At 41.0% G+C, this 14,365-nt stretch overlaps 1 protein-coding gene across 2 annotated transcripts in view; it reads right to left on the bottom strand.

Moving 5' to 3' along the window:
- Positions 1-10,873: 10,873 nt before the first annotated feature.
- Dbx2 (developing brain homeobox 2) overlaps positions 10,874-14,365 on the bottom strand; it is a 31,059-nt gene continuing 27,567 nt past the window's right edge. For both annotated transcript variants that reach the window (XM_021184315.3, XM_085831577.1), the window contains one exon: positions 10,874-11,582. In XM_021184315.3, the coding sequence (XP_021039974.2) occupies positions 11,256-11,582 (327 nt within the window). In that variant the 3' untranslated portion in view covers positions 10,874-11,255. The remainder of the gene's footprint in view (positions 11,583-14,365) is intronic.

Raw genomic sequence — 14,365 nt, 5'->3', positions numbered from 1 at the left:
AAAGGTTCAAAATTTTTATGCCAGTTAATTCATCACAAACTATTATTATTACCATTAATAAATGAAACTTGAATTAAAAAATAGGATGCATCTTAATTAGCAGAATTTGTATTAAATGGGCTTTTAGCTATAGTATCTTAAGCATAAAACCTTACATAGCTGAGCACTGAAACAAAGAAGTCGGGCTGGTGAGATGGCTCAGTGGTTAAGAGCACTGACTGCTGTTTTCTATCCGGGATCTCTCTGAGGCTGGTCCAAGCAGGAGATCACTCGGGTCACAGAAGCCACAGAGCTTATTGGACAGGGAGGGTCCCTTCGGGCCTTCAGCCAGGAGGCTGAGCTGATCCTCAGACCTCTGTGCACCTTTCCCAACAGAGGAGAGCTTGCTGACCCCTGGGACTCAGGAGACAGCTGGTCTCCTAGGAGTGCTGAGAGAGGCTAACAGACTCACATGAGGAACAAGCTCTACCCAGAGACAGTTGGAACATCTAACACCAGAGATTGCCAGATGGCGAAAAGCAAACATAAGAATCTTACTAACAGGAACCAATACCACTTGGCATCATCAGAACCCAGTACTCCCACCACAGCGAGTCCCTTCACCCATCACAATAGTCACAAATAATATAAAATACCTTGGTGTGACTCTAACTAAGGATGTGAAAGATCTGTATGACAAGAACTTCAAGTCTTTGAAGAAAGAAATTAAAGAAGATCTCAGAAGGTGGAAATACCTCCAGTGTTCATGGATTGACAGGATTAATATAGCAAAAATAGCTATCTTAACAAAAGCAATCTACAGATTCACACAATCCCCATCAAAATTCCAACTCAATTCTTCACAGAGTTAAAAAGGGCAATTTGCAAATTCATCTGAAATAACAAAAAACCTAGGATAGCAAAAACTATTCTCAAAAATAAAAGAACCTCTGGTGGAATCACCATCCCTGACCTAAAGCTGTACTACAGAGCAATTGTGATTTAAAAAACAAAACAAAACAAACAACAACAACAAAAAAAACCCTGCATGGCACTGGTACAGTGACAGTCAGGTAGATCAATGGAATGGAATTGAAGGCCCAGAAATGTACCCACACACCTATGGTCACTTGATCTTTGACAAAGGAGCTAAAACAATCCAGTGGAAAAAAAGACAGCAAACAAATGGTGCTGGCTCAACTGGAGGTTATCATGTAGAAGAATGCGAATTGATCCATTCCTATCTCCTTGTACAAAGCTCAAGTCTAAGTGGATCAAGGAACTCCACAAAAAAACCAGAGACACTGAAACTTATAGAGGGGATAGTGGGGAAAAGCCTTGAAGATATGGGCACAGGGGAAACTTCCTGAACAGAACAACAATGGCTTGTGCTTTAAGATTGATAATCGACAAATGGGACCTCATAAAATTGCAAAACTTCTGTAAGGCAAAGGACAATGTTAAGAAGACAAAAGGGCCACCAACAGATTGGGAAAAGATCTTTACCAACCCTCAATCCAATAGGGGACTAATATCCAATATATATAAAGAATTCAAGAAATTGGATTCCAGAGAACCAAATAACCCTATTAAAAAGTGGGGTACAGAGCAAATCAAAGAATTCTCACCTGAGGAATACCGAATGGTTGAGAAGCACCTGAAAAAATGTTCAACATCCTTAATCATCAAGGAAATGCAAATCAAAACAACCCTGAGATTCCACCTCACACCAGTCAGAATGGCTAAGATCTAAAACTCAGGTGACAGCAGATGCTGGCGAGGATGTGGAGAAAGAGAAACAACACTCCTCCATTGCTGGTGGGACTGCAAGCTGATACAACCACTCTGGAAATCAGTTTGGCGGCTCCTTAGAAAATTGGACATAGTACTACTGGAAGATCCAGCAATACCAATCCTGGGTATATACCCAGATGATGTTCCAACTTGTAATAAGAACACATGCTCCACTATGTTCATAGCAGTCTTATTTATAATAGCCAGAAGCAGGACACAACCCAGACACCCCTCAACAGAGTAATGGATACAGAAAATGTGGTCCATTTACACAATGGAGTACTACTCAGCTATAAAAAACAATAAATTTATGCAATTCTTAGGCAAATGGATGGATCTGGAGGATATTATCCTGAGTGAGGTAATCCAATCACAAAAGAACACACATGATATATACTCACTGATAAGTGTATATTACCCCAGAAACTTAGATTACCCAAGATACAATTTGCAAAACTCATGAAACTGAAGAAGGAAGACCAAAGTGTGGATACTTCATTCCTTCTTAGAAGCGGGAACAAAATACCCATGGAAGGAGTTACAAAGTTCAGAGCTGAGATTGAAGGAAGGACCATCCACAGACTGCCCCACCCGGGGATCCATCCCATATTACAACCACCAAACCCAGACACTATTGCATATACCAACAAGATTTTGCTGACGGGACCATAAGATAGCTGTCTCCTGTGAGGCTCTGCCAATGAAGGAGCTAGAGAAAGTACCCAAGGTGCTGAAGGGGTCTGCAACCCTACAGGTGGAACAACAATTTGAACTAACCAGTACCCCCAGAGCTCTTGTCTCTAGCTGCATATGTAGCAGAGGATGGCCTAGTCGGCCATCACTGGGAAGAGAGGCCCTTGGTCTTGTGAAGATTCTGTGCCCCAGTACAGGGGAATGCCAGGGCCAGGAAGTGGGAGTGGGTGGGTTGGGGAGCAGGGGGAGGGGAGGAAGTATATGTTAAAGTATATGTTACTTTTTTCTATTTATTTTAAGAAAGATATTGTAGTATGAAATTATTTCAAAAGCCTTTTATCACGTCTACCATAATATTTTCAAATAAAAATTATTTGTATTTAAAAAAAAAAAAAAGCACTGACTATTCTTCCAAAGGTCAACTGAACTCAAGTTCAATTCCCAGCAACCACATGGTGGCTCTCAACCATCTATAATGTGATCTGATGCCCTCTTCTGGTGTGTCTGAAGACAGCTACAGTGTAATCATATACATAAACAAATAAATGTTTAAAAAGAAAAAAAAAAAGAAAGAAGTCAGTGAGAAAATTTTCACATAACTATGGCATATGTCAGAAAAACAGATATGCAGGAAAAATGTAAGGCTACTCAGTGGTAGTGTCATGTATGAGTCAGCAAACCTTCAGACTGTAATTAGCCTGCAAAGAGAACAAACCAACAGTTCTTCTGAATCAGGTAAGGAACTTGTCCATGGTTCACATTTTTATTTTCTTAGTTTTTCAAGCAAGTAATCAACTGTGACAAACCAGTAGGAATCCTGCCTGTAAACCAGCTTTGATAAGAAGCCAAACTCTTTGACTGGTGCTATCACATGAAGGTGTAGATGAGAGATGGAACAGAATGGAGGAACATGGAAACCCATTCTTACATCTGTGAAGTCTGTGAAATTGTCTTCCCAGCAGCTACCATGCTCTCAACCATTTCTATGTGATCTTTGTTTAGATCCTTGCAACTTCCAATATGCTTCTTTGGCACCACGAGATAATGATAAAGTGCAGCTGGTTTGATATCTTTGAAACAAACCAGGTCTTCATTCTCTCAAGAATGTCTCATGCTCTTCTGTAGTAAACTTTCTTCTCCACATCATTCTGTGTGCCGCATCTGAATGCTTTCAAGGTTCAGAGATTCGGTCCATTATCACCAAGGCCAGAACATGGCAGCATCCAAGGAGCCATGGTGCAGGAGGAGCTGAGAGTTCTATATGTTCATCTGAACGCTGCTGGCAAAATACTCGTGAAGGTACTTTCAATAGCTCTTTCTTCTGTCTGGAGTGCTCTTCCCTAGGAAATCTACATAAACGAAGCTAAATGTTTTAGGTAGAATGGGGGGGGGGAGAAACATTAATAAAGCCCTAGAGGCAAAACAAAGAGTACAAAAGAACAAACATACAGTTAATTTGGTTTGGAGGAAAGATGCGTAGTGGTCAGGGAAGATGAAATGTGAGCTAAGTAGAGGCTGTTTCACTATATATATATCTATATGTATATAGATATATCAATATACATATATATAGATATAGATATATGACTCTGTTACCAAAGTTAGACTCCAGAATAGTGACAGAGCTGGAGAGATGATTCCATGGTTAAAGAGCTCAATGTAAAAACAAGCAGACCTTGTTCTGATTGCCAGGAGCCATGGAATCTCTAGGTGGATGTATCAAGCCTGCCTTTAATGCCAACCTTAGAAGGCACAGTCAGGGGATCCACAGAGCAAGCTGCTACCCAGCGGCCTCTGGGTTTGACTGAGAGAGCCGGCCTCAAAAAGAATAAAGAGGAAGAGTGGCCAAAGAAGATTCGCAACACCGTTAGGCTTCCCACTCGCACACATGCTGCACATACACAGAACAAAGGAGAGAACTGACAAGATGCCTCCCGCTCTCTCTCTGCCACCCATGGCTTTCCTCCATTCTATTAGCCACGCCCCTCCACATCCTTATTCTAAGACTTCGTTGACCTCAGACGTTGAGTTGTTTTAGAACTTTCTGCCCTAGCTAACCCATCCCATCATCATAGCATCCTCTGGTAATTCCCAACCGAAAGAGAGAAAGGGAGCTATGTGGTTTTACTGTGCAAACATATCCAGCCTGCACCCTCTCTCCATTCCTTTACAGACACACAGGTGTCCCATCCCCTTTCTAGATTGGCATCCTCTCCTCAGCCCGCCCACTCTGACGTTTGCTCCTCCCTATTCTAGTTAAGGTTGGTTACGTCAAAGCCATCACCAACACTCTGTTGCTCGGTCCACAGAACTTTCCTCGGCCTTCGACTCCCACACCAGCGGCATCACTCATGAGGCTAAGGTCTTTTTCCTTCACATAATTTCTCAACCACCCTGCTAGCCACTTCCGCTGAAGCCCTTTCACTGTTTCAGAAAACGTTGGGCGTTACTTGAAGTTGGTTCTAGATCTCTGTTGTTGCCGTTGGATTCGTGAATGAAGAGCCCTCCTACTAAGAATACACTTGGGCTGAATCTTGATCCCGGAATCAGCATGACCCATGTCACATTTCTCTCTGTCCTCACTAATATTGGGAAAACACTTCGGGCTCTTTCTGTTGATGTCATCCCCATTCTCTATGCCTCAGAGCAGGCCTGTCACATTACGTCATCTTTGATTATGTCATCTTTGATTACCAGATCCTTGCACCTCTGACTTGCCATGTTAGTTTTATGACATACTAATTTGTCTTTATTTAAAATTTCAAAGAAAATTCCCACATGGATCCCAGATGTTGGCTATTTAACGCAAGAAGGTGTTTCCTCATTACACAAATGTGGTATGTGTCCAAAATATTGTTTAGTTTATGAATTACTTAAAATAACTATATCACAAAAACAATAGTTCATGTGTGAGTCATAAATTAAACAATGCCAATTTTTTTAATGTGCACCACATTTGTATAATATGGAAACACCTTCCTGGATAAAATGGTCAACATCTGGAATCCATGTGAGAGCTTTAAAAATTAGCGTTGCATATTTTTAAATTTTTCCTGTGCATAAGAAAAATCCAAAATGAAAGTAATTTTACAAAAATGTCTTTGCTCAAATATCCTTACAAGAAGCACATTGCTCAGCTGTTATAAAAGCTTAAATCAACGCAGTGTAAGTTAAATTGCATTGGAAGAGCGCTGCAAGGAGCTGCCCTTCACTTTTATTGATTCTGGACCTTTTACTATGAGACATGCATTGGGATAAATTGTACTGGTCCTATATCTGATATGCCAGTTTAAAGTCTGAGATCTGTGAATTTGACCTCATTTGAGAAGAATGCCTTTGAAGATGCAATTATGTTTAAGGATTCTGAGACATGATCACCTGGGATTTAGTTTAAATCTAATGGCAGGTGTCCTTATAAGGGAAAGGCAGAGAAAAAAAACTGACACAGAAGAGACATCTAGGGGACACCATCTTAAGAGAGACAGGTGGAGCCATATAATTTAAATCATGACTCACTAGGAGTTGGCAGGGTCTTCTTCCTGCAGTAATACCATTGTGTGTGTGTGTGTGTGTGTGCATGTGTGTGTGTGACTTCTGAAATAATCATATCATTGTATTTTATTCAAATATGGCATGCTTGGTTTCTCAGCTTCAATTAACATTACAGACTGGATGGTTCTATTTTGTGTTTGAATAATACTCAAGGTTACCTAGCTCTCTGTTTAACCTTGGAATGTTCTGATCTCAAAGCCTTCTCAACACACCCCTACTTTTTTTTTCCATTTAAGCAACATTGAGAAAAGAACCACAAAATTGTGAGAATTCAAGGTGGTGTGGGCACACCAGCCTTGTATACGCATTCAAAGTGGTGGCGGATGACACAGCCCTCTGAAGGTCTGTCCTATTCACTTTGAGGACAGCAATACAGACTCAAAACTCTGACCCAAGAATATATACAGTTAAGTAATGCAGCAATCTGACAGCAAAACACACACACATGGAGAGAGGTGAACTTCCATTCCACACTGTGACTTCTGCTGCTGGCTCCATTGATAACCAAGCACCTACATCTGCTTGGCCTATAAATGGATAGAGAATATCCTAATAGACTTCATTGTGGCCTTTTAGCACCCACTGTCCCTGTGGTATGTTTGATACACCATGAGACTGAACACCGCTGAGAGTACAATACCACACTTGTTCAACTTTCATTCATCTGCTGAGTTTTTTTTTATTAAAAACACAATAGATTATTTTTCTGAAGAACAAGGTCCTGTGGTCATTCTTCCCACATCCTGTCATCTTCTGGCCCACTCCCTGGTTCACTCCAAGAACTAAAAAAGCTACAATAGAACAATGCATCCATCATAGTTTTGATTCATTTTAATGATGTGGGAAGATAGTTTATGAACAAATAGAATAAAAGAGAAAATTGGATATACACTACAATTCAAATCTGATTAGACATACATGTTTACATACTTGTGCATTAGAAAGTAACTGAAGTTGCCTTTCTCTCTCCAGAGTACTCACGACTGGGGTTTCATAACTTTTCCTCTGTTAGCTGTTTTCAAGTGCATTTATTTATAACCACCAACAAAAACAATGGCACAGTGTAGCCTGAGTCATAGCTAGATGCTAAGAACTGTCTTTGTGGGTCAAGTACTATGTCGTTATGGTAAATGCTTGTTTCCGAAATGGTTGGGAAAAGATAAATTAATCCCGCAGCCGTTCCCTTGTATATTCAAGAATTCACCACCCCGATTTCACCCACTTTCATGCCTCTCTTCCAAGTGGAACTTAAAAAGAAAGAAAAAACGAGACAGGTCTCAGTGTGGACAAAGGAAGCTAGTGCATTCTTCTTCCTGGAAGCCGTTCCAACTCCTAACTCTCGTGGCGACAGTGTCTGGAGGGAATGCTGGATGCCTTGTGCTTCCTGATTAGTAGAGCGTGTAAGAGCTCTCACTGCAGAGAGGTGAGGTTTGCAGGTGCTAGCTTTTCACCTTAAAATGAATGACGTCTGCCAGGAGTAATATACAATGGTTTAAATGTTATGTGGCAAGGCAGCTAACTTAGAAGCTCTTTGAAGACAGGGACCTTTTTCTTCTTCATATATATATATATATATATATATATATATACACATACACTGAAGGAAGAAAAAGGCCTTGTACACAATGTACTGTAGATGCTGAAAGGAAGAAAACGACTGAGGGAGAGAGTTCAAGTGACTAGAGATGTAGTCCACAAAACCAATACACATAGAATAAGCTTCATTATGTCAAAGACCACAATGGCTGAGTCTTGCTGAACACTGGGAAGAGTCCAGTTTAGGGATGGAGACATCAGAAAGGTGGTTTAGAGGATAGAATATTTATAATTTTATATTTGAAGTAAAAAAAATTGTGTGTTTTGATTTGGAGGAGTCTAGTGGGAATTAGGATGTTGGAGGAGGGGGTATAGATGCTGGGGGAGTCAGAAAATTATAGCAAGTATAGATGCTGGAGGAGGCGTGTGGGGCTGGAGGAGGGGGATGTGGATATTGGGGGAGGGGAGTATGGGTGCTAGAAGAGGGAATTATGGGTACTATGGGAGTTGAGCAGTTATGACATGGTCATTTGGATGGGTTTTAAATCCTGATAATCACTTGATTAAATAATTGGTTTTCTTGTTTATTATTAAAAAGGCAGAGCTGTTTTTTACATACTGGTGATAATTGCCTTCATTGTCTCCAGAGCCTGTGGTCATCTCTAACCTGTTTATATATTTAAAATGCCTAAATACTATATATATACATATATATATATATATATATATATATATATATATTTCATTTACTTATAAACCAATTAAAATTGTCTCTTGAGGTTTGTTCTTTTTAATATTTCATTTGCCAGGATTCTCTGGTCCTGGTATTAATTGCCAGCAGTATTTCTCAGGAAAGAAGATAAGAAATATATTCATATGTTATCCCTTCCAGAAAGGGATCTGCATCTAAGTAACAGAAAATGCTCACATGGGACCTGGCTGAAGCGGTGGCAAGCAGAGGACAAGAAGGGAGTCCCCTATAGCAAAGCCCTAGCCACTCCTCCAGCCCAGATGAGAGAACACAAAGAAAATGTAGAAGGGCTATGCCGGGTGTGAGGACGCTGAGTATGTACTATGGCTATGGGTGTGAGGGCACATACATGTACACATGTGTGTATTGTGGCAAAGCTCTGTGTAAGGGCACATGTGTGCATATGTTACACATATAAAGTACACGTATGTACCATGACTATGTTGTGTGTGGGAGAGCACATATGTGTGTATACTGTGTCTATGTTTGTAAGGGTACTTATATATGTACCATGTCTGTGCCTATACACACACACACACACACACTGGCCATGCTTTGTGTGGGGGCACATGTGTATGTACTATGGCTATGTTTGTATATGAGGGCACACATGTGTGTACTTGTCTATGCTCGTGTGAGGGCACACGGTGTGTGTTATCACTATGCCCCACTAAACTGACTTTCTAAACTATGACTTTTATAAGCCTGGATACATTCTCCATGTGGAAGACAATTAAAATACTGACCTGCATATTTGAGCACCATGCCAGTCTGGTATGGTATATCTCAGAGCTCCTGAGGGGAAGTGATTCAGGCAGTAATTCACCCATTTGTACAGCCCATCCCTCAACCAAGTTTCAGTTATTCTCAAGACATACTGATTACATACAACATAGGACTTCATGGGTGAATCATGCACTGTGGTACTTCTCTGAGGCTTCAAAGTTGAAGATTTGCAGTTATCTAAACTTCAAACTCTAATAGAAATGAGAATTATGGATGAGTGAGAATAGTCTGTCCAAGCCAGTGGCTGTAAAGTGATGCATACTCCTGACTTCCTTCAGTTAATCTTACCGTAGTTCCCCAAAGCCTTCTCCCACACAGCATCCTATAGCCTGTGTGAATATATCCATGGTCCTTTGGGTCCCATGGAGTTGGTATGATTTTGTGTCATGAAACTGGGCACAGAACACTTACTACATTAACGCTGAGACTCTCGAGTGATCACCTCTGTAAAGCAGTGCCTTGGCTGCCTCCGAGGAGTAGCAGGAACCCTGAGCAGTGACACAGTCCATGTCACAGGGTTATAGCCATGAGGACTAAATGACCTAATAGACCCTGAATGCTCAGCATAGCCTCTGGCAATCAAGAGCATCTGACAAATGCAGTCATTTAGCCCTAAAGCACGCTAAGATTTCACTTTCCGAACAGGTTTTCAAGTGTAAACAGTCATCGGACCTCTGGATCCTACATCCCGTAAGAGGGTTCAAAGACAAACCTTTTAACATGACCCCTAGGGAACATAGAGGTGACGAAGACACCAGCTGAAGTACTAATCCAAACTCCATTAAAAACAAAAACAAAAAAACTACATAAGTTCTTGTTTTTGATTACAGCTGTTATCTTCTCTTGTGGTCTTTCTTCTTCACACTAAACCCTTGAAGCCTGCAGCAGAGAAGGCAAGCAAACTAGCATTCTGGATCATTTCTTCATTTGCTCACTAGTTAAGTACCCCATAAAGACTTCAAGTTGTGCGCTTGTCCACAGACTCATTCAAAAGCCACACCATCCTCCCCCTCCTTTTTTTTTTTTTTTTTTTTTGCTTCATTTCCTGCAAAGTAAAACATTTTGTTTTGTTTTGTGGGCTTAGAATTAATATATTTGGATTAACTAAGAAAATTGTTACCAGAAATGTGATTTTACACAAAGACTATTACAGGGTAATCATAAAACATCTGGGTGGTGTCTGTTAATATACAAAAACCACATAACATATGTAGTGTGAGCGAGCTAGGTGGGAAATTCAGATGGTATGTAGTGTGCAATCAGCGTTGACCACGGAGCCCTTCAGCCCTGGGATTTTTAGTCCTGTTGGAGACTGTTTGAGAACAGTGACCCTGGGTCTTGACTTCATCTTGGTCGCTGATTATAAACTCGTTGGTGCAGACAATCAAACAGTTACCTGACAAGCTCTTCCTTCCACTCAGGCATTTATTGTGTTTAGAAAACTCTGGCCTAGGAAACCCAGCCAGACAAGAGACCTGAAGACTATCAATGCCTCAGTGTAGACCTTCTTCACTGATGGCCCCAGCTGCCTCAGAGCTGGGGGCTAGAGGTACTGATAACTATATTCAAAACTAGTACTTTCCTGTGGAGTTCCTCTTGTCTCTCTTCAGTGTGTGTGTCTAACCACAGCTAACTCGGCTAGGGTTGCTAAGCTTGCTAAAACTCATTGACAGTCGATACCAAAGAGGCCAGAAGTGGAGAATTTATACAGGCATAATTAATTGTGCAGCACAGAAGCCCAGATTTTACACTATTAGAAAAATGAATATTTGCTTGATGTTTTTCTTTTTTACTTCATACAAAATGAAATGAATTTGCTCCATATGAAACTTGGAGAGAACTGATTTCTGATGATGTATTTAATGAGCATATACATACAAACACACAGACACACGAATATATACACGTATTCAGAACAGGCTCTGGGGCTGATCCTGGCTCTTCTTTCAGTCTTATCACACTTTGTGGAAGGTTCTATTCCATGTATGCATTGAGCCTTAGTCTAGGGCTAAATAATAAACAATAGAGTGGCTCTCCTTAGGCAACAGCTCAGGCATCATGCCAAGGTATTAGTTTAAGGCAGTTTTGAGGCACAATCTAACTGGCTTTAATCCAAGTGTTACTGGCTAAGGGTTCTTTTAGATGTACACGGAGTATGTTCCCGTCACATGGTGCTCTGGAGTCCATGCTTGTCTCTAGGTCCCTTCTCAGGACACAGATACAAGGCACCTCGGAGTGAATCCGCTTCTGGAACCCCTGAATTCTCCTGGGTCAGTCTTTCTGCAGATTCTGGAGACTCCTCCCTCCAGCTTGGACTTGAGTGTGGCTGGGAGACTTCCCATATTGACGGGCACTGCGGAGGACAGCCCACGGCAGGCCGTACCAGCCTGTCTTCCTGAAGGCTCACTTCTTGGAGACACCTACTGGAGAGTACTTCCTTTTCTTTGGAATTCCGCCATTTCATCCTTCGGTTCTGGAACCAAATCTTCACCTAATGATAAAATAATCAGGAAAGAAGTCCTTATTCCACATAGAGCACTTGAGTGTTTTCCTTATTTCTTTGACTTGGGCCTCATATATGCTGGGTAACTGCATATTCAGATCCCTCTTCAACATCCCCAACTGCTAACTGCTTCGACTATAGGTACTGCAGAATCTCCTACTCTGGAAGTCTAACTAGAGACTCCCTGTGGCTTTTCCCGTGGGTTCCTTCAAAAGCACTTGAGAAATCAACCAGACACCACAGGCACTTTTCTAAGTAGGATGAGTGTAGTGCACTGATTACACTCTGTATTTCTGTGGCTTTTGAAATTAACTTAGTTTTAAATACTTTTAAACATCATTATATTTGATCTATTCTGATACATTATTGCAAGAAAAATTGACGAATAGAGCACCTATGTGTTTTGATTTGGTTGGTTAATTGATTGCATCGGGGAGTGTGTGTGTGCATGTGTTTGTGTGTGTGTGTGCATGCATGAGCATGCAATATGCACACGTGGTATCTGTGTATGTATATGCATACACATACACATATGTTTATGTGCAGGGTGTTTAATGTGTATGTGGGGTGTGTGTGTGGTGTTTATCTATGTGTATGTATGTGTAGGGTATTTGTATGTGTATATGGGGTGTGTGTGTGTATATATATATACTATAGGTAGACTGTATGGTTTGATGAAATTGTCATGTCATTCATATCTAAGGAAACAGGTCTGGAGAATTAACCAACTCAAGATCACACAGGAGAGCAAACTGAAGAACTTCAGCCCCTGGTCCCTACGCTGTGTTAACATGCAGGCCTCACCACAAGCTTTGTGCCATTGAATTAACAATACATTTTGCAACGCTTAGTTAAATGTGGGCTTTCTACAGCTTCCAAATTTTGATTACTCCCAGGATTTATCAAACTATGATAATTAGTCTCAATAAATAACAATTGGATGTAATTAAGCCAGAGTGTTTGATGGTGGTTGGATATGAATCATAGCTTCCCCAACACACCCAGCCTGACTCTTTGATGAACCACCCCCATCCACTGTGCACTCAGCCATCCTTAAGCGGGAGAATTCCCAACTACTTCCCTGACGTTTTAAAAGCAGAAACAGTCACCACTGCGACACTACATTCCTGTCCCAACTATTTTACATTTTCATTTTGAAACAAATGAACAAACAAAATCCCTAGTTAAACTCAATGAGTCTAGAAAAGGAAGGGTTGACAGGTCATTGTGGGGTGAGGGGGACAGTGGGAGGAGAGGGAGACTAGAGAAAGATGGCTGGTATGAGAATGGACTTTATACATTGTGGTTCTCAACCTTCTTAATGCTCCCACCCTTGGACAGAGTTCCCCATGATGTGGTGACCCCTAGCCATAAAAGTATTTTCACTGCTATTTCATAAATGTAACTTTACTACTGTTATGAATCATAATGTAAATATCTAATGTGCACGTTATCTAATGTGTAACCCTGAAAGGGATCAAGAGAGGCCCACAGGTTTAGAACTGCTGACAAACACGTATGGAACTGTCCACAAACAAATAGTTGTTTTTAAAAGACTCCCATTGGAAACTATAAAACTTAAAAGACAATAATTATCAAAATCTACAACGGGGAGGACTGGGGACACAGCTCAGTTAATAGAATGCTAGCCTAGCACGTGTGAGACCCACCTTCAAACCCCAGTATCACACAAACCAAACATGGTGGCACATGCTTGCAACCCCAGCACTGGGGAGGTAGACACGGAAAGATCAGGGTCATCTTTGGCTGAATAGGAAGTTTGAGGTCAGCCTAAACTACATTAGATAAACTATATGCACACATACACACACACACTCTCTCTCTCTCTCTCTCTCTCTCTCTCTCTCTCTCTCTCTCACACACACACACACACACACACACACACACACACACTGAAGAAAGCAAACCAGGAGACAGTCCTTCCACGCTGACAAGAGTCACTTCACCTTTCCCTTTGAAATGTCAGCACAGGAAATCCACTCCAGACAACTGAATGCAACAACAGCCACATCAGCTACAATGCTCAGATTAAGGTTTTGCTAGGAAAATAGCTCTAAAGCATCCACACCAGGGCACTCGGCTCTACTCTGGTTGCTTTCATAATTAGCAGCGAGCATTTGCTCCTAGAGAGCTTGCCAAGTCTTTAGAGCATTTTCACCAAGACAGTGTGCTTCTCATGGATGTTTTTGCTTTGCTCAACACACTCGTTTTCTTCTTTCCTTAGTGTGTGTGTGTGTATGTGTGTGTGTGTGTGTCTGGATGTTTGGCTGTCTGGCTGTCTGTGTCTGTGTATATATGTCTGTGTCCATCTATCTATCTGTATGTGCATAATGACTACGTGTCTGTGCGTGTATTACTGTCTGTGTGTGTATCTGTATGTGTGTGTATGTGTCTGTGTATGTGTCCATGTGTGTCCATCTGCATGTATACACACACAGGTATGTGCCTGTGTGTGTAAGAGAGAGTGTAGATATGTGTGTGACGTACATGGAGAGAGATAGGCAGAGTGATGGGTCTTGATCTAAGTAATCTCTTCATAAAAAAAAAAAAAACATGAAATACTGTCTTTACAACCAATGGACAGATGCATATATTTAGTAAAATACGCAGGTGTACCTCTCTCAACAAACACAAAAACAACTCCAAGTAGATTAAATAGCTGAACATTAAAAAGGAGACTACAAAAGTTCTAGAAGAAAATATATGAGATTATAATTAGAGTCCTTAGAACACAAATTCTCTTTAAAGCA

Source organism: Mus caroli, unplaced genomic scaffold (assembly GCF_978045245.1).
Source record: "Mus caroli unplaced genomic scaffold, Mus_caroli_1 scaffold_16, whole genome shotgun sequence".
NCBI lineage: Eukaryota > Metazoa > Chordata > Mammalia > Rodentia > Muridae > Mus > Mus caroli.
The sequence above is the reverse complement of the archived record's forward strand: the minus strand, read 5'-3'. Positions and strand labels throughout refer to the sequence as shown.